This window comes from Geotrypetes seraphini, chromosome 8 (genome assembly GCF_902459505.1).
Source record: "Geotrypetes seraphini chromosome 8, aGeoSer1.1, whole genome shotgun sequence".
Taxonomy (NCBI): domain Eukaryota; kingdom Metazoa; phylum Chordata; class Amphibia; order Gymnophiona; family Dermophiidae; genus Geotrypetes; species Geotrypetes seraphini.
Genome location: NC_047091.1, coordinates 66,689,174 through 66,714,649, shown reverse-complemented (window position 1 = coordinate 66,714,649; position 25,476 = coordinate 66,689,174). Strand labels below are relative to the sequence as shown.

Here is a 25,476-nt window from a genome sequence, read left to right as displayed (position 1 = left end):
TGGTTATCAGTAGATCGGAGAGTTGGTTATCTAGTTTTGCTGCTTGAGTGGCTAGGAGGCCATCACACAGTTTTTTCTGCGAACATATACGCCACAGTGACCCCTGATGCAGGCATTCCTCAGACGGCAAAACACAGTGCTGTGTAGGATCCACAGCTTCTGCTTGTGTCCTTTTCTGAAAAAAACAAGTTGGTTTTACGTCAGTGATCTTCAATGGAGTATTCATTGTCCGTTCCCACTTCCTTTTGTACAGTATTAATTGTAATACCATTTTTTTCATTCATTTTTCATATATACACACAATATAATCTTATTAACAACACATAATGATTAAACACAAAATTAAACTACACAAAGCACACTATGCTTCTCAACATTAATTCCTACCAGAACACCAGACCTCGATTACACATGCAGAACACAGATAATAATCCTTATGTAAACACAGGACCACAACCTACAAGTGCTAATATACACAAATTAAAGCCTAAGATGCCAGACTGTACATGCATTATAACATCTGAGAAACAGAAAGAAATTAATTTCTTCCTGAACAGTGCAAGATATAGACAGCAGATATAAATTCTCAAAACTGATACATTTCAATCAGTAAATCGAAAATAAATTCATATTCCCTATCTTTGTTCTATGATAATCTATTCATCTTTTCCCAATCTCTGGTTGCACTTCTTTCTGTCTGTGTTATTGTGTTTCCATGGCCTTCTTATCCATTTGCTGTTTTTAACTTCTTCACTTTCTGCCCTACATTCATCTTTAATAATGAATGAAAGACTGACTATGATGGTGATAATTACCAGTGAGGAGAAAGCAAATGACTCTTTAGAAAAAATGCTCAGAGAAGTGAAACTCTGAAGAGGGGGTGAAAACCTCCTCTTAAGGGAAGAGTTTACCGTCCAGTCATTGCATTAACTTGTGAAACATCACTCTCTGACCACTGGTAAAATATATGTCAATTGTTAAATTGTTCTTGCAAAGTCGACATAAAATGTTCAAAAATTCTTATGCAAAAAATCTCTCTCGCTGGAAAAATGATGCAATGCACTTATCTGTGAAATACTCTTAGGGCTCTTAGGGGTCCCAACGCGGCCCCGTTTCGAGTTCTGCTTCAGGAGACCCATATACACTTTTTAAACCCTCTGTGCAATCGTAATGCCTTTCCAAGAGATAATCTGAAATACAACAAATCTTTATCAGTACCACATACAGTGCAGAAGAATGCTCAAACAAACTACGTTGTGGGGAAACATAACATCTTATTGGCAAAAAGGAGAAGGAAGGAAGCGCTAGAAAATCACATACCATTCACTAAATTCAGAAATTCCAAACGACGGAGACCGCTACCCTCCTCATCCGATTTATACTAAAGAGAGGGGGAGGGGGAGGGTAACCTCCGTCGAAACGTGATGACGTCATAACGTCAAGAGGTTACTGTTGCAAACGAACAACTGTCACTGTAAATAAAGGCTATTGAAAAAATGAAAAATGAAAAAAATGAAAAATTACAGGAAAGCAACCCATTCTATCTCATTGTTTAACCCATGAGGATTTAACGTGTTCAATTCAAATATCCACTTTTGTTCTTTGCGCCAAAGCAGTTTAGGTATGTCACCCCCTCTAGTAGTGGCTACTGAATCCAATACAGAAAATTTCAAGTCAGCTGGATTGTGTTGATGTTGGAGCCAATGTTGAACAAGGGGAGCTTCTTGTATGCCAGATTTAATTCTGCTAATATGTTCACCTATCCGAGTTTTAACACTCCGAATTGTGCAGCCCACATATTGTAAACCGCACGGACATTGTATTATGTACACCACTTGTTTTGTATTGCAATCTGAAGCCGTGAAAATAAGTTTCTTTTTGGTAGTGAGGCTCATCTCTTGTAATGGAACACTGTGTGGACACATTTTCAGTCATAGACATCATAGTCAGTCTTTCATTCATTATCATAGCTACTTTACTGACTAGTGTTTATACACAAGTCCCTGTATTTGTCCTTAACTACATTCATCTTTGGCATTAACTTTTAACATTCAACTTTCTTCCATTTTTCTGCTTTCTACTCAAAATATACTTTTCCATATCTTCCCTTCCTATCTATCCATGTGTACCATCTTCTCTCTCTTTCTTCTCCCCTATTCCCATCTCTCCCCTAAAAAACATTTCTTCTATCTCTCGTCCCTGCTACACCTATTGCTGTGTACCATATTCTCCCTCGCTCTCCCCTTTCCTTCCATCCCCATGCACCATCTCCTCCCTCTCCCCCCCTTCCCTTCCATCCCCATGCACCATCTCCTCCCTCTCTCTCCAGTAGTCTGACATCTGTCTTCCCCCTTACCCCCTCATATGGTCTGGCATCTTTCTCCTCTCCCATGGTCTGGCATCTCTCTCTCCTTCCCTCCCTCTTCCCATGGTCTAACATCTCTCTCCTCTCCTTCCCACAGTCTGGTATCTCTTTATTCTCTCCTTCCCTTCTCTAGTCTGGCATCTCTTTCCCCTTCCAATGGTCTGACAACTCTCTCTCTCTCTTTCCATCACCCTTCTCCAGAATCTGACATCTCTCTCTTCTTTGAGTCATCTGTCCTCCCTCCCAGTGTAATATTTTTCTTTCCAAGTTTCAAGTTTTCAAGTTTTATTAGGATTTTATATACCGCCTATCAAGGTTATCTAAGCGGTTTTTTACAATCAGGTACTCAAGCATTTTCCCTCTTCTCCATCACTATCATATCCAACAATTCTCCCTCTTCTTCCTTTCCCCATGTATACCATCTCTCTTTCCCTCCCACTCCATACACCTATGTACAGACTGGCAGAATCTCTCTTTCCCTCCGTTCCCAGCACCCCATCCATGCAGCATCTGTCCTTTCCAATCCCTCAGCCCATGCAGCATCTGTAATTCCCAACCCCCCTCCCAGTCTGGGCAGCGTCTATCCTTCCCAACACCTCCCCCCCAGCCCATGCAGCATTTGTCCTTCTTCTCCCCCCTCCCCCACCGCAGCAAGACCTTGTCATCAGCTCTGGACTTCCCCACTACAGCTCTTAATGCATTCTGGACCCTGTAGTTTACCCACTAATTGTCCAGCACCCTCTACTGTCCACTGACTTAACAATATCACTTGTGAGGGAGAATGCCCGACTCCCTCACACCCCTCTAAATGAAAAAATAATTGTGCAACCCTAAACTAAGCCTTCCCATGTCTATTAACCAATTTGTAATTATAGGAGCCACAAAGTTTAATCAGAGCAGTATGAACCAAGATTTAATTCAAATTGTAATCATTTTCTTTCACTGAGACTGCATATACATAGCAGCAATGTACAGCTCTGCTTTAGAACACTCAACCTCAAAGCTTTAAACAGCTTTTAAAGTAAGGACTTTGACCAGAAATCTTCAGAACTTTTTCCAAAAGTTCTCAGCACAATTAACAGTCTTAAAAATCATTTCATACACCAAATGAATTAAAGATTTCACTATGTCCTTACTGTGTTTATACCAAGGTTATTTTTATTTAAAAAAAAATCATTATTGATTTTTAAGGCCAACAAAAGTGCAGAATTGTATATACATACATTAATCAGCAGGTTAAACACTTATAATCATAATCAATAACACTGCATAAAGAATATATCCCCCCTTTCCTTCCATACATTTCATCAAGGATTAAGACAAAGCAAAAAGATAGCTCCCCCACCCTCTCACCCTTCCCTGGATGTGTGTGGAAATAAGCAAAAATTAAAGATAAAAGACAACTATAAAACCATAACAACTATAAAAGACGTCAACGGGCCCCAAACCAGTTTAAATAAATTGCTATGCCCCAACATGTCAGCATTCATTTTCTCACACTGGAGAAGACTCAGACTCCTTATTACGAGGGGAAAAAAGAACATCTCTTTGGGCAAATAAAGCTCTTTTAAAGGCCCTCTTAACAACAGAGTGAGGGTACCCTCGTTCACTGAAACGGTGTTTCATATCTTCAGCTTTGTGCAAAAAATCACTTTGGGTAGAACAATGAAATTCTCTATCTTGGAAGTCCCTGTGCTACCTCGTGGTGGCAATTTAAAAGCCAAATTACATGTGAGGGAGCAGTATTGGATTTTCAAATTAAACACCTTGCACCCACTAGGTCTTAACAGTGAGATCGAGTGGCGCGCTTTTCTGTAATTCAGCACTTTTTTGTAATTTAGCACTTTTTTGTAATTTAGCATTTTTTCCGTAATTTAGGATTTATGAGAGAAGAGAAGGGAAGCCGGCACGCACATGTTAGAGCCCCGAAGCATGTGTTTGCTATGGGCTAAGGCGGGAGACAGGTCAGTGAAGCTTACAATTTGCTCTTCTTGCTGCCGGGTCCTGCCTACTTTCTGTTTCCGCGAAGGCAGGACCCGACAGTATTTCCCCAATAGGTCGATCGTGATCTTGGGCCGATTAGCCTTCCTCTCCCCGATAGCAGAATTGACTTCGGGGAGAGGAACGCTGGTCGGCACGAAGCAGGAAGAACTTGGGGTGGCAGTGGCTTTGGGGCTTGTTATCCGATGGCAGCAGCTTGGGGGCCTGTTCCCCGATGGCAGCAGCTGTGGCAGTGGCTTGGGGAGGGCAGGAAGAAAGAAAGAAAGAGGGCAGGCAGGGAGACAGAAGGAAAGAAGAGAAACAGAAAAAAAGAAAGGGGGCATGAAGAGAGAAAGAAAGAAAGGGAGGCAGGGAGAAAGAAAGGGCAGGGAGAGAGGAAGAAAAAGTTGGGGGAAATGAAATCACCAGACAACAAGGTATGAAAAATGATTTTATTTTAAATTTAGTGATCAAAATGTATCTGAATTTATATCTGCAGTCTATATTTTACACTATGGTCCCCTTTTACTAAACTGCAATAGAGTTTTTTAGCGCAGGGAGCCTTTGAGCGTCAAGAGCAGCGCTGGGCATTCAGTGTAGCTCCCTGCACTAAAAACTGCTATCGTGGTTTAGTATAAAGGGAGGGGATATAATTTGTCTATTTTTGTATGGTTGTTACTGAGGTGACAGTGCATAGAGTCATCTGCTTTGACCTCTTTGAAAAAACTCCGGAATAGGAATGATAATTAACATGTTCTATGCGTACAGTGTGCTTTGTGTTTTTTTTTTTTAATTTTATTGTTGGTAGATCATTTTGACTTTTTCATTTTAAAAGTAGCTCGCAAGCCCAAAAAGTGTGGGCACCCCTGGTCTAGGCATCATTTTAAGTATGTATATGCCCTATTTTAGGGGTGGGTGGGGGATAAGTTCTTTTAGCATGTTTTTTCATTAATTCTGAGTTTGGTGTTACAATATATTGTTCTTGGTTTTTAATTTATACATTATTTATTCTTTTCTATGACATGTTCGCATTGCAATTTTACTCAAAAGTATAAATAGGTATCCATATTTCCATTCAAGTTTCATCACGGTGCTCTGGTTTTGGCTCCTATATTTGTCACTTCTGTCCACAAGGTCTGGCTATCCGTTACCATCTCATATTTTAAAGACTCACTCGTATTTTAAAGATCCACACATCTCTTCATAATGGACATGTCCGATTTTAGCATTTGGATCTTAGTACTATGGGTTTGATCTTTTCTGGTTTCCTTTCTATAGTCTGCTTTTCGTCTGGAGTCTTTTGAGCTTAGAATTACATTTTATGACATATTTTTGTGGTTATAATTGTATGACATGTTTAAATTGGTCAAGTTATCCATTCTTTTTATTATTTTTTGTCCCCTCATACAATGGCAGACCGCCCCGGGTGCCAGCCCTAGGGGGGTACACAGCTGGCTGGATCCAGAACCTTCTGAGCTTCTCTAAATGGCACCTGCACCTCAGCGCGGCTGCCGTACTTATTCCGAAGCAGAGTCAGCAGCCACACTGAAGTGCAGGAAGGTCCCGCGATGACTGCATTTGCCGCCTCTGCCTCCAGAAGACGTAAGTGACGTCGGAAGGGGTGGACCGGCAGCTGCAGTCATTTGGAACCTTGCCGCAACTCCCTGCATCTGCCGGCCCACCCCCTCCAACGTCACTTACATCTTCCAGAGGCAGAGGCAACAGAAGCAGTCATCATGGGACCTTGCTGGTTTGGAGGGAGAGAGGAGCATAGAAGGGTGGTGGAGGGAGAAAAAGGGGGTATGGAAGGGTGGGGGAGGGGGAGGGAGAGAAAGGGGGCCGATGCTGGTGGAATTGGTGTGCAGGGAAAGGAGAGAGAGACATAATGGGGAAGGATACTGGATGGAATTGGGTTGGAGGGAAAGAAAGGGGGCAGATGCTGATGGAAGTGGGGAGAAGGGAGAGGAAAGAGTGAAATGCCAGACCATGGGGGTGTGGGAGAGGGAAGGGAAGAAGAGGAGAGAGATGCCAGACCATTGGAGGAGGGAAGGGAAGAAGATGGCTCAAGTGGAATTTATTTGGCCGCAGCCATAACAGCACAATTACATCAAACTGTTATCAACTGAACATCATAATCAAGCATGAACGGTGATGAACTGTACACTGTAACCGCACTTCAGAAAATGGCATAACACACAATGTACATCACCAGGCAACATATAAGGAACTGATGGTCAGGCGCACAGCATCTGTCTCTCTATCCCGCACAATGTGGGGCGCCGTACAAGCTTCCCCAGCTCACCGGACCCTTCCCGTTCAAGGAGGTGTCCCCTCGTCAGCGGTACGTTGTTGTGAAGATCATGGCCTAGCCCCCTGCCGTCCAAGCAAGGCGACGTGCCCCATGTCTTAACCACTGTAAAGATGTCAGCCTTCTACCCATATGCTGTGCTTACCTGCCACCTGCCAGACTGGCTGCAACAGTAGTGAAGGGTGGGCGGGAGGGAAGTCGCATCGATCTCCCTGGACCGCCGTCGGGAAAAGGGGCGACCTCCCTTCCGCTTCCCCCTCATCTCCTAACCCTCCCCCCTCCCTCGCTGATTGGCGTTTCCTATCCTCCTCCCTTCCCCCCCCCCTCCTATCTATTCGCTCCGGCTTCGGGCCGATTTGGCCTCGCTCCTCCCTATACGGGATCGGAGCTTGTTCTCAAATCGTGCACTCAGCACTGTTGCTCATACCCTTCATGGTCTAGCATGGCACAATGATGACACTCAGGCGCTTGTCAACTCAAGTGGAATTTATTTGGCCGCAGCCATAACAGCACAATTACATCAAACTGTTATCAACTGAACATCATAATCAAGCATGAACGGTGATGAACTGTACACTGTAACCGCACTTCAGAAAATGGCATAACACACAATGTACATCACCAGGCAACATATAAGGAACTGATGGTCAGGCGCACAGCATCTGTCTCTCTATCCCGCACAATGTGGGGCGCCGTACAAGCTTCCCCAGCTCACCGGACCCTTCCCGTTCAAGGAGGTGTCCCCTCGTCAGCGGTACGTTGTTGTGAAGATCATGGCCTGGCCCCCTGCCGTCCAAGCAAGGCGACGTGCCCCATTCTTAACCACTGTAAAGATGTCAGCCTTCTACCCATATGCTGTGCTTACCTGCCACTACCCGTGATACTGAAACCTCGCTTATCGCGGGTTCCCCCCAAGTGTCATGGCTGCGGCCCCGCACACGTTAACATATGCCATATATCCAGACCGATGTCGGAGCAGTGTACCCCGCCAGGCGGTACAGACGCGGACCGCTGTCCTCTAGCAATTAGACTTGTGTTTTATTATTATATATATATATTTTTTTTTTGCCATCCACCTATTGAGTTTCTTGCGAGTTAGTTATCTCCACGGCTGTGCGAGATCTCACTCATACTTACCGGGGTATAATAGTTATCTCCACGGCTGTGCGAGATCTCACACCTTTCATACTTACCGGGGTATAATATGGGACCACAATAAGGTAGTGTGGGGAAGCCTGCTGTCTGAGGATATTATTGGTCTGTGGGGAAGCCTGCAGGCTGAGGATAACCTTCGTCTACATTTAACTTGTTGAGTATATTCCGAGTTCTATATCAATAAGGTAGTGAGGGGAAGCCTGCTGGCTGAGAATAAACCATCGGTCCGCATTGCTGGCTGAGGATAAACCATCGGTTCGCATTTTCTGGACTAACTGTACACTGTTCGTGGTCTCTAGCGCCCACGGAACCAATGTACTGAGGAACTTCCGCTGTTAAAAACCATACCCAAGGTACCTATACCCTGTAACTGTGACCCTAAGTATCCCGTCACCACCCTAATCCCAGAATGTGAGACCAGTAAATGCTTTCGCAAACAATCAGGGGAGCCTTAATGTAAACCCTAATTATTAAGATCATTCAGCCTCTCTTGAGGTGCTGTAAGCCATAAGTTAAACCCCGTAATGTAAAACATAAGTATGAAGGTCCTTGAGGTACTGTGAACCAAAATGCGAGGCAACATCCATCCCTCAACCTGATGTAAACCGAATAGTAACATCCATAAACCGAATAGTAACATCCATAAACCGAATGTATATCCAACATCCATCCCTCAACCTGATGTAAAACGAATAGTAACATCCATGAACCGAATGTATATCCATGATATTCCGAATGGGAAAACACTGTTGAGGTAATGTCACCTAATAAGGAAGGTTCTTCGGCAAAACTATAAGGTAAAAGATGTAAACCCCACAATAAATGTAAGGTAGTGCCACTCTTGAGGTTATGTAACCCAATTATGAAGGTAATTCACACTATAAACCATCCACGATGTAAACCCCGCATTGTAACATCCATAACCCGAATGTATACCCCTGGTAAAGGCCAATTCTAGTCACCATCCATCCGAACTCTAATGTCCACCCTGTGACATCCATAACCCGAATGTAGACCCTGATTTACAACAGCAATCAACTCTATGTGAGCCCTATGTAGCGCCCGATCATCCGCACCATAACACCCTTCATAACTTTCGTAAAACTGAGCGTTCGTTCTTACATCGCAGATGTTGACTCTCCTCTGAGTAGGGGACTCCTTACGTTACTCTCCTTCTGAGTAGGGGACTCCTTACGTTCTTCTCTCCCAGATGCCTGTGAGTGATGTAAGCTGGTCCTAATGCTAAGGTCTCTGGTAATCAGCGAGGTGATAAGTGATGATAGCCTCAAAAGAATAATTCATTGTACAAGAACAACAAAATGTTGTTGATAGAAACAGGATCTCACTTTTCTTAACATATGGAGACTGAAAAAACATTTTTTTTTTTACCAGAGAATTAAGATGATCATTAAATGAAAGTGTTGAATCTATAATGACACCCAAAACTTTACTTGAGAATTCAATCTGCAGTGAGGATCCTGAAGGCAATAGAATGGACGAAGGTAGCTGCTCTAATTTTGGACCAAGCCAAAGTAATTTTGTTTTGGACTCATTCATCTTCATTTGTACAGTAAGGGCCCAGGACTGGAGTTTCGTTATACAATCTATTATGTTCTCAACAAGGCTAGTGAGATTCAAGTTTATCTCAAGGAGAACAAAGATGTCGTCTGCATACATATATAGTGTTTCACAGGAGATAAATGGAGAAGCTTCAAAGTAGTCATGTAGGATAAGATCCCTGCGGGGCTCCGCATAGTGGCTTCCAGGAGGGTGACATAGTGGTTACACAGACACTGACTGATGTGCTTGTAGTCATGTACTGTGTAAAAAGCTAACTGTACATTATGTTCTTCTAGGCTTCCATGGTGCCTTTGTCCTCCATCTTGTCTCTGTCCTCCATTTTGTGTGCACTTTCCTTCAATCATTTTTTTCTCAATAAATAAATAAAATGCTCTGTGATTCTGTACATCCTTCCATACTACGCCTCCCTCTTCAGCAGTCCTTGGACTGGTATACAGTTAAACTGCAGAGCCAAACGTCAGTTGGTGTTCCTGCTTGAGGGAGCCTCCACCACATTGGGATTTGATGCATCGCTGTCCCCACCGGCGATTCTTCCACCCCCGTGTCCAGCTGGGGTGCAGGGTGAGACGATGCTCCCGAGCCAAACCGAAGATGTGGAGCTCGAGAACCTCGAAAGCAGAGTCTCACCCGTAGAACCGAATGTCCATCAAAAGAGCGGCAATGACTACCCAACTGCGGATAACACGGTGGTTATCCTCGACATCATCTGGAAGGCAATTCAAAAACTTACTGACTCTGTTTCCAAATTGACCCAAGAGACAACACTGCTCGTGAATAAGGTGGAAAATTTTTCTCAATCTTTGGATTTGAATAAGCAAGAAACCTTAAGGCATTTCATGCAAGTAGATAAAGAAATTGAGGCCTTGAAAGATTCAGCCTCAGCCATAATGAAAGAGAATAATGTAATACACCAAAAATTGATAGAATCGAAAACTTTAACTGAAGGTTAAATTTAAAGATCTTGAATTTCCCCAAAATGACTGAGATGATATTGGTTGATTTATTTAAAAAATACCAGTGTAAATTTTGGATTTTCCTTCTGCAAATATTCCTCCTTTGAACAAGGTTTTCTATCTAACTTATTCCTAAAAAAAAAAAAATAATAAAATACTGGTTCCTTCCTCTCAAGAAATGGAAAATCAAGCTCAGATTAAAGGAAATTGAGACTTAATTCAAGATTTGTCAGCCATACTTGTAGAGTCACTTATAGAAATTACTGAAAGATATACACTTTTGGTGTCATTTGTTTTTGAAAATGATTTGAATCTTGTTATGAAGCAGTTTTTTCATAAATCACAATTGCTATTTTATGGACAAAAAATTTGGATATACCCAGATGTTACAAACACAACTCAGGATAAAAGAAAGTTGTTTCTAGTTATGCAGGAGGAGGTTAGATCCTTGGGAGCTTCATTCCTGCTGGTGTATCCATGCAAATGCGTGGTGAAATATCTTGGGTTAAAATACATATTTTATGGACACAATTACAAAACGTGCTACACTCTTGGTAACTTTCAAAACAGAACTAGAGAAACAGGTTATTTTGAAGTTGTATTTTACTAACAAACAAGCTCTGTTTTGTAGCCGAGTGTTAATATTTCCAGATGTCTCTAAGCAGACTCAGATAAAGAGGAAACAGTTTCTATTGCTTAGGCCTAAGGCCCTAGTGGTGGGTGCGACCTTCTTTTTAAAATTTCCTTGTAAATGCCTTATTTCATTTGCAAGTGACAAATGTGTATTTCTGGAACCAGTCCAGTTAGAAGATTTTCTTAGAAATAAACCTTTGCAGATAGTTTCTTAAATTATTATTTGTTTGCTGGAGAGTGTAATTGATGAACTAAAGAATGTGCCACATCTCTTAGCTTGCCAAGATGTTACTTTACCTTTTCTTTTAAGCTTTGGCACTTTTGGCCATTTAATGTGGACAAATTGCCTTTGACTTTATTTAAAGAGCATTTATATGCTATGTTTGAACTGGATATTCCTGTGTTTTTGTTATGTAAATATAACAAATAAATTAATAAAAATATAAAAATGCATATTTTATGAATCTCAACAGTTGAAGGCCTTCGTAGATATGAAAAAGATCACGAGGGGAGTAGAGTCAACTAGAGAATGATAAGAAGTAGCGTTCGACAAGGTTCCGCATGAAAGGCTTATGAGAAAACTACTGAGCCACGGAATAGGAGGAGAAGTGCACAGATGGATTGGCAAATGGCTAGAGAACAGAAGGCAGAGGGTTAGCATCAATGGGCAATTCTCGGACTGGGAGAGAGTGACTAGCGGCGTGCCCCAGGGTTCGGTTCTCGGGCCTATCTTGTTTAATATTTTTATAAATGACCTTGAGGAGGAAACAACAAGCAATATAACAAAGTTTGCGGATGATACAAAACTATGTCGGGTGGTTGGCTCTTTACGGGACTGCGAGGATCTCCAGAAGGATCTAAACCAGCTGGAAGCTTGGGCGAGAAAGTGGCAGATGAATTTTAACACGGACAAATGTAAGGTGATGCATCTAGGAAAGAACAACAAAGAACATGAGTATAAGATGTTGGGGGTGACATTAGCCAAATGCGAACAAGAAAGGGATTTGGGGGTACTGATAGACAGAACCCTAAAGCCTTCGGCTCAATGCGCGGCGGCGGCTAAGAAAGCAAACAGGATGTTGGGCATGATTAAGAAGGGGATCACGAGTAGATCGGAAGAGGTCATAATGCCACTTTACAGAGCAATGGTCAGACCTCACTTGGAATACTGTGTCCAGCACTGGTCTCCATACCTTAAGAAGGATATAGCTCTGCTGGAGAAGGTGCAGAGGCGAGCCACGAAACTAGTCAAAGGTGTGGAAAAATTGAGCTACAAAAAACGCCTAAGAAAACTGGGACTATTCACCCTCGAGAAGAGAAGATTGCGAGGGGATTTGATAGAGACTTTTAAAATATTAAAAGGATTTGACAAAATAGACCAGGAAACAGCATTACTAACATTTTCGGAGGTGACACGGACACGGGGTCATAGCCTAAAACTGAGTGGCAGCAGGTTTAGGACAAATGTTAGGAAGTTCTGTTTCACACAGAGAGTGGTTGGCGCTTGGAATGCTCTCCCGGAGGAGGTTGTGGCGGAGACTACTGTTCCGAGTTTCAAGCGCAAGTTGGACGCACATCTTCTTGAAAATCATATTGAAGGATACGAGAAATCCGGGTCTCCTAAAAGGTGTACTTAAATGGGCCACCGCGTGTGCAGATCGCCGGACAAGATGGACCTTGGTCTGATCCGGTGAGGGCATTTCTTATGTTCTTATCAGTTCTCTTTCATTAGCCTTTTCTGTTAAATATTTTCCTTTGTCACCTCCTTTTTTATACACTATTTACATGCCCCCTCGCCAATTCTAGTGGTCTAAGGAGGATTAGATTTTTTTTTTCTTTTTTTTTTGTATGCTTTTCATAGTGTTGGAAATGTGAAAAATTTTCCTGATTTAATTTTCTTCCATGTTCTGTATCAAGAGTGAATCTTGTTAATATATGTTTAAAAAGATAAAGAAGAAGAATAATAATAAAAAATACTACGCCTCCCTCATTCAGCAGAGAAGTGCATTTAGTCACCTAGGCTACCAGGGAGTTCACTTTGCACTGTGTAAACAATTGCTGACATTCCTGAGCCATGAATATCAGCTCCATGGTTTTTATCTTTTACTCTTGGTGTGATTGCTTTTAAGGGTTTATAATTTATTTATTTACCCTTTATTTTCCAATATAAAAGTCTTTTTTATTTGGCAATATCATCTTTTGCTGGTGCATCAAAGTTTATAATACCACAGTGCTTTTTATAAGTTATAAACTTTTGGTATTTCTTTAGAGTTGTTTTTGTTAATTTGATATATGTCTGTTTTATTTACACACACCCCCACACCCACACACACCCCTTTTACCTAAGCCGCCATAGAGGTTTCTACTGCAACCCAGAGTGCTAAATGCTCCAACGTTCAAAGAATTCCTGTGAGCGTCGGAGCATTTAGTACCCCAGGCCACGGTAGAAACCTCTACCACTGCTTAGTAAAAGAAGGCCCTTGTTTTTTATTGATATTTTTCACATTTCCTATGATGTTCTTATGTACTTTTTATGATTTTTAATTACCCGTTACCATTTATTTTTGTGTTAATTACCCAGATTCCTGAGGCAGGCTGTTTAAGTTGAAACACGATTTATGTCACGTACTCAGTGCATTTCCAATAAAGAGTTCTGTGGACACTTCTGATGCTCTTGTTTTTTGTCAACCCTGCTGTTTATTGCATCCTTGATTCTCTGCAGTGGACTTGCTCCTCTTCCTTTTTTTGTATTAAAATTATCCTCCAAGATACCAATAGAAATGTCAAGAAAACAATTTCCTCTCTGGCTGTAACCAATGAAAGATTTCAAATGAGCATTAACTGTATCAACTAACATGGCAACCATACTATTTTATTAATCGTTATTTATTTATTTACACAGATTTTGATATCCTCTCTTAAAACCAGCTGTTTACAATAGATTTTAAGACAACAAATAAGTTTGAAGTGGGTAAGGAGGACCAACAAAAAGGATACACAGAAAAAAAGAAAAGAAGAGGTTACGGGGGGATAATGGGGCAATGACAAGCATGAGATAGAGAATGGTATGGCAGGCAGAAGAAAGGAAAAATATAGGTCCCAGAGTATTAGTTGAGAAGGCCATCTGAAATAACCACATTTTAACAGCATTTTTATAATTTTGATAAGGAAGCTTTGGTAAGTATCTTGATCAGAAATGAATTCCAAATGTGTGGTCCTAGATAGGAGAATGTAGACTCTCTCATCGTATCAAGACACATATGTGGGAGGCGAGGAGAGAGAGTAGACTAGCTTGGAACAGAGACAGCAAGCAGATGTGCAAGATATAAGGACAGTTGATGAATGAGCTGATAGACTCTAAGTAACATAGTAACATAGTAGATGACGGCAGATAAAGACCCGAATGGTCCATCCAGTCTGCCCAACCTGATTCAATTTAAAATTTTAATTTTTTGTTCTTAGCTATTTCTGGGCAAGAATCCAAAGCTTTACCCTGTACTGTGCTTGGGTTCCAACTGCCAAAATCTCTGTTAAGACTTACTCCAGCCCATCTACACCTCCCCAGCCCATCCTCCACCAAACGGCCATACACAGACACAGACCGTGAAAATCTGCCCAGTACTGGCCTAGTTCAATATTTAATCTTATTTTCTGATTCTAAATCCTCTGTGTTCATCCCACGCTTCTTTGAACTCAGTCACAGTTTTACTCTCCACCACCTCTCTCGGGAGCGCATTCCAGGCATCCACCACCCTCTCCGTAAAGTAGAATTTCCTAACATTGCTCTTGAATCTACCACCCCTCAACCTCAAATTATGTCCTCTGGTTTTACCATTTTCCTTTCTCTGAAAAAGATTTTGTTCTACGTTAATGCCCTTCAAGTATTTGAACGTCTGAATCATATCTCCCCTGTCTCTCCTTTCCTCTAGGGTATACATACTAAAACTAATTCCTTAAACTTGATTTATGTTGATCATAAGAACCTAAGACCACAAGAGTTGCCATACTGGGACAGACTGAAGGTCCATCAAGCCCAGTATCTTGTTTCCAACGGTGACCAATCCCGGTCACAACTAACTGGTAAGATTTCAAAAGAGTACAACAGATTTTATGCTGCTTATCTTAGAAATAAGCAGAGAATTTTCCCACATCCATCTTAATAATGGCTTCTGGAGTTTTCTTTTAGGAAATTATCCAACCCTTTTATAACTCTGCTAAGCTAACTGCTTTCACCATGTTCTCTGACAATGAATCCTATTTATGGAGAGAATTCCAGACATCTCGGACATCATTGTTACAAACTCTTTTTTCAACTCGAGATTGATGCAATGCTATTAGCAAGCTTTCTGTTCACCTTTGCGTGTACACCGAAAGAAGTTATATGAATCCAAGATCCCAAAACTTGGAACTGCCTCCCACAACACCTACGTCAACCGGACATATATTACAACTTTAGGAGAATGCTAAAGAATCATATCTTCTCTTCAAGCTTATAATTCAAAATGCAAATGACATTTCTGCTTCTTCAAATCTATAATTTATTGATCATGACCACCGATTAGAAATCTTATAAACCGCATTGAATCCTTGTCAAAATGTGTGGTATAGAAGAAAATGTATGGTATGTTATGGCAGAGTTTAATTACACACTGAGTAAAGAAATATTTTCTCCGGTTTGTTTTAAATTTACTAAGTAGCTTCATTGTGTGCCCCCTAGTCCTTTTATTTTAGGAAAAAGTAAACTAGAGATTCACATCTAGCTGTCCCACTCCACTCAGTATTTTATAGACTTCTATAATTTCTCAGCACACATTATGAATCAGCTTTACTGCAATTCACAGGATCAGCTGGGGATGCTTTAATGTTTTCAAGGACAGGCTGTCATACAGTACATTACTAACAAAACTTTACATTCAGACCTATAATAGGCTGTCAATATTTAGAATGGTATTGCCAAGGGATGTCAGATTGCCTCTGGAACACTCTAGTTCCTCGGAGGGGGAACAGCCTGGAACACAGTTCACTTATTTTCAGACTTCAGAAAGGCAGGAGTGCTTTGCTGTGGCCGTTCCTTCCATGCAGCCTGGTGGAGGGGAGAAGAGCAGGGGGTGAAGCTGAAGCAGAACAGAGAAAAGTTACTCTATTCCCTACTTCATCTCCTCTTGTCCTCCTGCTCCTGTGTCTGGCCTGTCTTCCTGACTGACCATAAGTGTTGTGTGAAGGCTTATCTCCTGCTCTGTACCTTGTTCTTTGTCTATACAGTATAAAATGATTGTGGTTCAGCTAGAATGCCTTCAGTGCTGAGTTTGAAAGTGATGATCTCTACCATGTACCATCACTCTCACCACAGATTTCAGAAGTGCAGGCTCTGTAGCACATATTGTATCTACTTTTCACAGCTCTGCCTGCTTGTTGCATAATTTCTTTTCAAATAATGAAAATGCAGGTGTCTCGGATACCAACCCATCCCATCTCTTTTTCTCTCCTGCTCCCCTCTTTTCTGACAGGTTCCAGGTGGATTTCCAGTGTGGATGCAGCATCAAGCCAAGGGCTGATATTGGCTTTCACTTCAACCCCCGTTTTCATTCTACACCACATGTGGTCTGCAACACTCTGCAGCATGAGAGGTGGATGGAGGAGCAGAAGAGTGCTGGGCTTCCTCTGAAAGGCGGGGACCTTTTCCAACTCATCTTTCTCTTTCTGAACAAGAAAGTCCAGGTGAGCCGGACCACCAGGCTACACATAGTCATATGACAGATAACAAGAAAGGGGGGGGGGGGAAAGATTCTGAGTTTTGAACTCTATATCAGTGGTTCCCAACCCTGTCCTGGAGGACCACCAGTCAGTCAGGTTTTCAGGATAGTCCAAATGAATATGCATGAAAGAGATTTGCATGTAATGAAGATGATAGGAATACAGATCTGTTCCACGCATATTCATTAGGGCTATCCCATAACCCAAATGGCTAGTGATCCTCCAGGACAGGTTCCCTGGGTTAAGAACACGTTATGTTTTTAAAGCTGTTCTTAAGTCAGATTGGTATGTACGGTAACTCGGAACTTATAGATTTTAAGATTCTTGCTGCTTATCTCTGCCCCCAGCTGACAAAAGGGTCAACTTTCCCTACCAGTGTTCACTCTAAGGCAATATTTCTCAACACGCAGTACATGTACCCTTGGAAGTACGTGGCCTGGCCGTCTCCAGGGATACCTCCCTGCCTCCCGCTGGGATCCCTGCCTGCCCCCCACTGAACCTGCCTCTGCCTCCCTGCCTCAATCTGCCCATCTGCTGTACCACCCCCCCCCCCCTGAAACCAACCCGGAACTGACACGCTCCATCCCCCCAGCAGCAACTCCGGGCCATGGCGCGTGCAACAGCCGGACCACAAGCCTTCCCCCCGACATCAAATTCTGATGTCAGAGAGAAGGTCCTGAGCCATCCAATCGCTGCCTGGCCTGGGACTTTCTCTCTGTCAGAATTGACAGGGCGGGGAGGGATGCTTGTGAGCTGGCTGCGTGCAGCGTGTGCTCACAAGCCTTCCCCCCGATAATGCACTAATCTTTAGTAAAAGATTGCCAGAGTAATGTGTTAGCCACTGCTTGCCCCTGGGATCAGTAGTCTGGAGTGTTGCTACTATTTGGGTTTATGCCAGGTATTTCTGACCTGGATTGACCACTCTGGAGAGAGGATACTGGACTTAATGGACCACTGGTTTGACGCACAGAAGTTAACATCTGTGCATGACCTCTATCTCTTCAGGTAAGCGTGAATGGACAGCACTTTCTGGAGTACTGGTACCGGCTGCCCCTGGAAAGGATGGACACCCTGGGGATCTATGGAGAAGTCTCAGTCCGATGCATTGCCTTTCTAAACAGCAATGTAATGTATCTAGCAGCAGAGCAAGTTGCCAGTTGTGTGACATTATGTGATTGCTTTTCTGGATGTTTTCAGCAGTTTTTTGTTTTTTTTCTTCTTATAGCCGCTCACAGAGGAGAGAACACTGTATCCTTTCTGTGAAGTAAGTGCTACAAGAGGCAGCAGTGTTCAAAGTGGGAGAAAAGTATGTGGTGGCTGTTGACGTGAGCATAATCCAACAGACATGGGCCTCATCTGTACAGTTTATAGGAAATGACGTGGAAGGCCATTTTCAATAGGATGTCTAAGTCCGACTTTGGATGCTTCCCCCAAGACGTCCAAAGTAAGAGGTGGAGAAATATCCATTTTTGAATGGGACATTCAAATTTATTTATTTTTAAATCACCTGCCAGAAAATCTACTTTTTACTCACCATTTTCGGCAATAAAAACGTCCCAAGTTAGAAACATCCAAATCAGCACCATTGTAAGGGACTGGTCACATGGACATGCCAACAAAGCAGTGGGGCACCTTAGAGAGGGCACTGTTGTGAACTTCACATAAAGGGTTCCAGATATACATCTTACCATATACCCCTTATAATTTAAAAAGAAAGGAACACCATTCTAAAACAAACAAAAAAAAAAGGTCAAATTAGTTGCCTCAGATCGGACTCCACTCTAAACCATGTAAGTTAAGGAAAAGCTAAACCAAAAAGATAGGTCTTCAATAGAGACCTGGATTATGGGTAAGACAGTTCACAGCATATCTCATTTGGAAGAGAATTTCGTAAAAAGAGGGGAAAAGGTGGAATTATGAATTGATGCTAACCTAACTATGAACCGACGGTAAACTCAGTTGATGAACAGATACTCAGTGCAAGTTACAGGTTGGTTTATATGAAACCAATAATTTCACCAAATCAGGTTGGCCTGATTTTTAACACTTTTTAAAAGCTAAAATTAAAGCCTTATGTGTCAAACTGCCCCAAAATCTACTATACCCACACATCTACTACCCCAGTAGCCCTTATGGATGCAAGTGGCACCTATATACCAGTATAGTAGGGTTTTGGTGGGCTTATACTTTCCACTGAAAATGTAATGAATGGCTTATGTGTCTGGCTCCTCCTCTCTATGGTTCACTAGCCCACCCACCTGGCTACTTAAGACATTTGTGTGAAGTTCTACTAGGCTTTCCCATACTAAGGGCTCCTTTTTACAAAGCCATGCTAGGACCTTAACGCACGGAATAGCACGTGCTAAATTGCCGCTACCGCCTCCTTTCGAGCAGGCGGTAGATTTTTGGCTAGCGTGCACTAATCCGGTGCGTGCACTAAAACCACTAGTGCTCCTTCGTAAAAGGAGCCCTAAGTGTTGCTGGTTTAGGCACAGCTATGTACTGTTTCATTCATATATTTGGCAGGGGGGAGGTGTCGGTTTGTGGAGTGTCATACCATATACATCCAGTGGCCATCTAGTCAGTTTGGGTACCTTTTTGGCACTTAGACGCTTCTAAAACAAATCTAGGTCGGAACGTCTCGAGTTCCATCCAGGACATCTTGTGAAAGGTTTGATATCACTGCAAGACGCCCAAATCCCACCTCTAACACACTCCTTTATGAGTTAGATGTCCTGGAGGGCAAATATCCTACAAGACATCTGATATTTGTTTTGAGAATTGGCAGTTGGATGTTATGCCAAGAATAACGTCCAAGTGCTGATCAAGGAAGGTTTATGGATGTTTTTGTTTTGAAAATACCCCTAAATAGTGTGTTAGGCCTGGGTATGTTTTTTTGCCTGTATCCTGTACCAATGAGGAACTCTTGGGGAAATTATACATTCCAGGGCAGTTACAGATCCCCCCCCCCCCCCCAATATATTCAGAGAGAAAAATATATAACAGGGCACTTAAAGAAATTATTTTTTCTAATTTGAAACCATCATACCAAAACCAGCAAATTTTACCTAATAAGTGCAAAAAATTCACTTAGACAGAGCCTTACATTCTTGTACTCGTAAGACCTAGTGCCTTTGGCAGTCATTTTAAAAGTGCTATTCATACTCTCAACGTTTCCAGCCTGACACTTGTACATCTTTGGGGCCAGTGTATAAACCAGTATTTTACAAAAGGCAGGCCAAAATGTTTAAGCCACTAAAACGTATATGGACCACAGAGGCGTGTCAAGGACAGAGCTGTGTCGGCAGTCTGTCCCTGATTCTGGATAGCACATTGATGTACACCCCCCACACCACCTTTTTAAATCATGAATAAGCACCACTGCAGCATATCTCTGCCTGCATTGCTGCTGACTATGAGATATAGTTAGATGCACATGATGAGGGCAATTTGCAAAGACTCTTTATCCAAGTAAATAGGTTATTTGAAAATTACCCATCCTCTATGCAGGTTCCTTGAGGGTGTTTGGCTGTTAGGTTCCATTGTTTTGCTTTGATTACAGCTGCTCTTTGCCGCTCCTCAGAAGCTGCTACCTAATAAGGCTCCAGTTATGGCAAACAGTGGGCCCTTAGAAATGTGGCATGTGCCACATATCCTGACTTCCTGAAGTCATAGTTTAAGGATGTCCTAATCTTGAGGTGGTGATCTAGAGCAGTGGTTCCCAACCTTGTCCTGGAGGACCACCAGGCCAGTCGGGTTTTCAGGATAGCCCTAATGAATATGCATGAGAGAGATCAGCATATAACAGGAGGTGCCAGGCATGCAAATCTGCTCCATGCATATTCATTAGGGCTATCCTGAAGACCTGACTTATCTGGTGGTCCTCCAGGACAGGGTTGGGAACTACTGATCTAGAGTATTCTCTTAAATAGCTTGCCATTGAGGAATCTCAAAAATGTCTGATCCCTTTCTGAACTGGTTAGACTATTTGTCTCTGATATCCTGTGGCAGTGAATCCTACAATTTCCTTCTCCATCCCAATACAATAATGCTACCCACCCCCTGGGGGGGGGGAACCACCACTGCCAGAAGGTGTCGTTGTTACATCAACATGTGCAAGTGGACAGACTAGATGGGCCATTTGGTCTTTATCGACCATCATGTTTCTATCTAAGTACCTCCCCTTTCACTTTCCAGTTTACTTTCCCCTGTAGAACACCAGCATAGTATTCTTTGTCCTTATACCATGTATTCTGACTGCAATGTGCTTGTTTTTTGCAGCCACTTCTCCTGAACAGCTCTGATCTAGTAAGTAACATATTACACCTCAAAAGTACCAGTAAGGGTAAGTCTTGATTCCCAGTTTGTATTGCTTTTGCTGCAGTTTTACAAAAGTATGGTTGACAGCTAAGGAACAGGTGAGCGTGATTTGTACATGGGAGCTTATTACAGGACCACTGAAATGTAACTTTAAAACATTTTAATTTCAAAGGGATGGAAATGATGCATGTGGATATGGTTAACAGAGCTTTCATTTTCTAGGTGATAACCTTGGCTTTTTAATTTCTCGTAGACATTGCCATTCTCGTATCCACTCACTAAGGGGCTGGCACCAGGCCATATGATCATGGTACGAGGCTTGGTGAACCAGGACCCAGAAGAGTAAGTGTGAATGAGTAAACTGGAGCTGCAGGAGATTTCATCATCTGGAGGATAAATTTATCCTGTTTACAGTGGGCAGTCACTTGGATTTCACTGAAGTGAAGGAAATTGAGGCAGGAAATGACCTTCATTGAGGGAGGAGGCAGGGGTGGAAGAAATGATCTATCTTGTCCAGGACCGTTGGTGACCTTTCTTTGTCTCCAACCTTGATCTACTCCCCTAAGGTTTTCACTAGTATTAATATCAAAGTCTGATGGGGATGATGTGAAGCTTTCAGTCTGCTTCAGAGAGAAGGATCTGTGTTGGTCATCTGGCCCGTCTCGGAGATGGAAGGAGAGAGTCTTGCTTGCCTTTTTCCCATTCCACCCCCTGCGCTTTTTTGAGGTAAGGAATCTGCAGCCATCAACTTCTTGTGTCTGATGAAACGTTGTAGAGGACAGAAAGCACATACATTTGCACATGCATATTCGTTAGGGCTTACTTTAGGTATACAAGGAAGATACTTTAGGTATACAAGGAGGATTGCTGAATGGGGAGGATTAAAGGCAATATTTTTATTGGGGCAAGGGGAGTGTCTTGATGAGAATCTAATGGAAAGGTGATGGGGAGATTGGGTGGAGACCTAAGCTCTCTAATCGGGGCAGCACAGAGTTGGATTTTCAAGATTACCACAATGGAATATGTATGCGATAAATGTGCTTACATGGGTGTCCAATATATGCACATTTTATCTCTTGCGTATATTGGAGAGGAAAACCTGTCTGGTTAGGTATGCTTCCAGAATCGGATTGAGAAGACCTGCTCTAATACATCTAAAACTGTTTTGGACCTGTAAGGGGATTGTCATAGGTGACTGCAATACTTTTGACTTTTTTCTTTCCCATGTCCCCCAGATTCTACTGCTGTGTCAAGCTGAAGGATTTAAGCTAGCTGTGAATGGCGTCCCCATGGGCGAGTTCCACCCTCCAGGCTTCAGCCTGTTGCAGATAGCAAAGCTAACAGTGTTGGGCAGTGTTCATCTATACAGTGTCCGTTGCTGACTGTCAAAACTCAAAGCCATGGCCTGGAAACCCACCTACCCCAGGGTTGCAGCGCCTGTATATCTGATGAAAGCGCTTGCACTTTGAGGGATGGGACAAGTGACTTTCCCAGCGTCTGGACGTCTAGCACATCAACTTCCCCTACCAACAGGCTAACTTGATTAGATGGTATCTGTTCCTCGTGACAGAAGCATCGGCAAATGATCAGATGCAAAATACCAAATGTAAAGTCTGAATTTAAGAACTTTGACTCTTTTTTTTTCTGTAAAAAAAAAAATTTGGAAAAGGACTCGCATCTTACCCAACTGATACTTTTTTACTTTTTTTTTCATGTTTTGCCAGGTAGAAAGTGGAGGTGGCTTTTGTACCATGCTTAGGACAAGATCTAATCTGTAAACTGTTGTGACTTGATAGTGTAATACTGTGCCATTATATTTCAATAAATGGATTTACTGACTTGGTGCATATGTTTTCTTAACTGAGAAAATCATTTCAGACCCAGATAATGGCATCAAATCAAACTGACTCCTGTTGACTACACAATTAGAGAGCTGCCCCCCCCCCCCCCCTTTTCCAAAGTGTAGTTTTCTTGGCATAATATAGGAGTGGTTGGCCATTGCCTTCTCCTACATAGTAGTAGTATTAGGATATTTTTTTTTTTTTTTTTTAATATACCGCCTATCAAGGTTATCTAAGCCAGTGTTCTTCAACACCCGATTCATGGACCAGTGCCGGTCCACAGAAATTTCCTGCCAGTCCACAGGGCCAGCACATGCATCAGGCCCAAAACAGTGTTCTTCAACCACCGGTCCATGGACCAGTGCCGGTCCACAGAAATTTCCTGTCGGTCCACAGGGCCAGCACGTGCATCAGGCCCAAAACAGTGTTCTTCAACCGCCAATCCACGGTGCGATCGATGCAGCGTTATCTTCGATCCAGCTCCCTCTTCCTAACTGATTCAGTGCACAAAGCCACGGGCAGACATCCTGCACCTGAACCAGAAGCCTTCTCTCTGACATTGCAACATCAGAGGGAAGGCTTCCAGATGAGGCACTGGATGTGCAAGGTGCAATTAGTACTATTATGGGGGCGGGGTCTGGGATGGAGATTGGGTAGAGATGGACGGGGTCTGGCCCACGACTTAGCCCTGTGTTCCTCAATCGCTGGTCCACGGACCGATGCCAGTCCACAGAATAATTATTTTATTTCTGCCGGTCCATAGGTGTAAAAAGGTTGAAAAACACTGATCTAAGAGGTTTTACAGTCGGGTACTCAAGCATTTTCCCTATCTGTCCCGGTAGGCTCACAATCTATCTAACGTATTACTGTGTTGCTGCTCGCTAACAAATGGTGTACGACCTGGACTGGCATTGTTGCCAGATACCACCCAGCTCTGGACCAAAGTCAATGGGAAAGTTTAGCCACAAGAAATTGCTGTGGAATTTGAACTTGGGTCATTCAATTCCTAGCCCACTGATCTAGCCATAAGGTACTCTTCTACTATTGCCCAAAACATTAATGGGTCAATATTTTCTCATGAAAGACTTCTGATGAAATTAGAAGTTCCTAGGATAGGAGGTAATGTCCTCTTATGGTTAAAGGGTCAATATTCTCAATAGAGAAGGGCAAATAGTGACGTTCCAAAACTAAATGGTCACAAATTTCTCAGCTTTACCAATACAAAACAAAGCTGGTCATGCTAAAGAGAACTAACGGTATATCCTTGTTGTGCTAGTATTAGTTATAAGTTCAAAATTACTTGCATTCAGCACATGGTAAACGTTTGTGGATTTCTGCAACTTCCAGATTGCAGGTTGGGATTGAACACCTAGTGCAGGGGTAGGGAACTCTGGTCCTCGAGAGCCGTATTCCAGTCGGGTTTACAGGATTTCCCCAATGAATATGCATTGAAAGCAGTGCATGCAAATAGATCTCATGCATATTCATTGGGGAAACACGATTTGATTCCGCCGCTTGAGGACTGAAGTTGTCTATGCCTGGTCTAGCCCAATCTCCACTGAACTCTTTAATGGGTGACCTGTCGTATGCGCACAGTGCCAGCTCGGTAACCTGTCAAATGTGCGCATTACAATGGTGTGCAGACAATTAGTCTGCTGAAAATCAGGGAAACTGCTGTGCTGTTTATCATCAGTCCAAGTAGCCAGGATAGACTTTGTCCCCTTTCTGCTTACGTATAAAATAAGTACAGGCATGAATAAAGCATTGGAGATTCTTGCATGAGGCCAATGGAGAAAAGCAGAAAGGTGAAATTGAGAAACAAGAATAGAGTGCTGTGACTTTACAAGAAAATGTCAGACTTTCTCCTCTGTACTCTTTAGCATTGCACATAGTATTTGGTAGGTTGAAATACATTTCTCCCTCCATATTTGCGGTTTCGCTTATTCGCATGCTGACTCCTCCCCCCTCAAATTACATTATGAGTAAAGTACCTGTACTGTACCGATAAAAAAGTATGGCGCTTACCAGCTTTCACTCAGAAAATCGATGCTTTCACCCTCAAAATCGCTACTTCCCAGCGTGCACAGAAAAAAGCACTACTTGCCTGCTATCAGTCTGAAAATCGCTGCTTTCTTCACTGATATTGCCTCTCCTTCGGGAACAGGTCAGGTCTCCCACCATTGTTTGTTATTCACGATTTCAATAGTAATAACGGTGGCTGTTACAAAAACCCACAAATAACATATAAAAAGTTATTCGGTTATGTCCCACCCTAACCACAGAAAATACGGAGGGAGGAGTGTGCGTGCAGGAGCTGATTCCTGCTTTCCACATCTCCAGAATAACCCATCTGTCTTAGTGATGTTCTTAGAAATGGTTGATTCTATCCTTTCTATTCTAACCAAGATGGTCAGTTTTGCAATTATGAATTGTCCAATACATGTTTTTTAAATGTCACTGCAGTAATTTTTGTGGGTGCAGAGGGGAGTGCACGTTTCAATATCAATGCAGTGATTACTGGGGCTTATGGGCATGGGTCCTCCTCTCCATGGGTCCCTAATTCACCCCCAAGACGACTTAAGCCGC

The 25,476-nt window shown here is 42.6% G+C and overlaps 1 protein-coding gene across 1 annotated transcript; it reads left to right on the top strand.

Moving 5' to 3' along the window:
- Window positions 1-15,570: 15,570 nt before the first annotated feature.
- Window positions 15,571-22,978, top strand: LOC117365461 (galectin-12-like). The gene is made up of 8 exons (XM_033955937.1): window positions 15,571-15,596; window positions 16,483-16,693; window positions 17,735-17,854; window positions 17,955-17,993; window positions 21,011-21,037; window positions 21,303-21,391; window positions 21,616-21,775; window positions 22,285-22,978. The coding sequence occupies exons 1-8, from the start codon at window positions 15,571-15,573 to the stop codon at window positions 22,429-22,431; spliced, it is 819 nt and encodes a 272-aa protein (XP_033811828.1). The 3' UTR covers window positions 22,432-22,978.
- The last annotated feature ends 2,498 nt before the right edge of the window (window positions 22,979-25,476 follow it).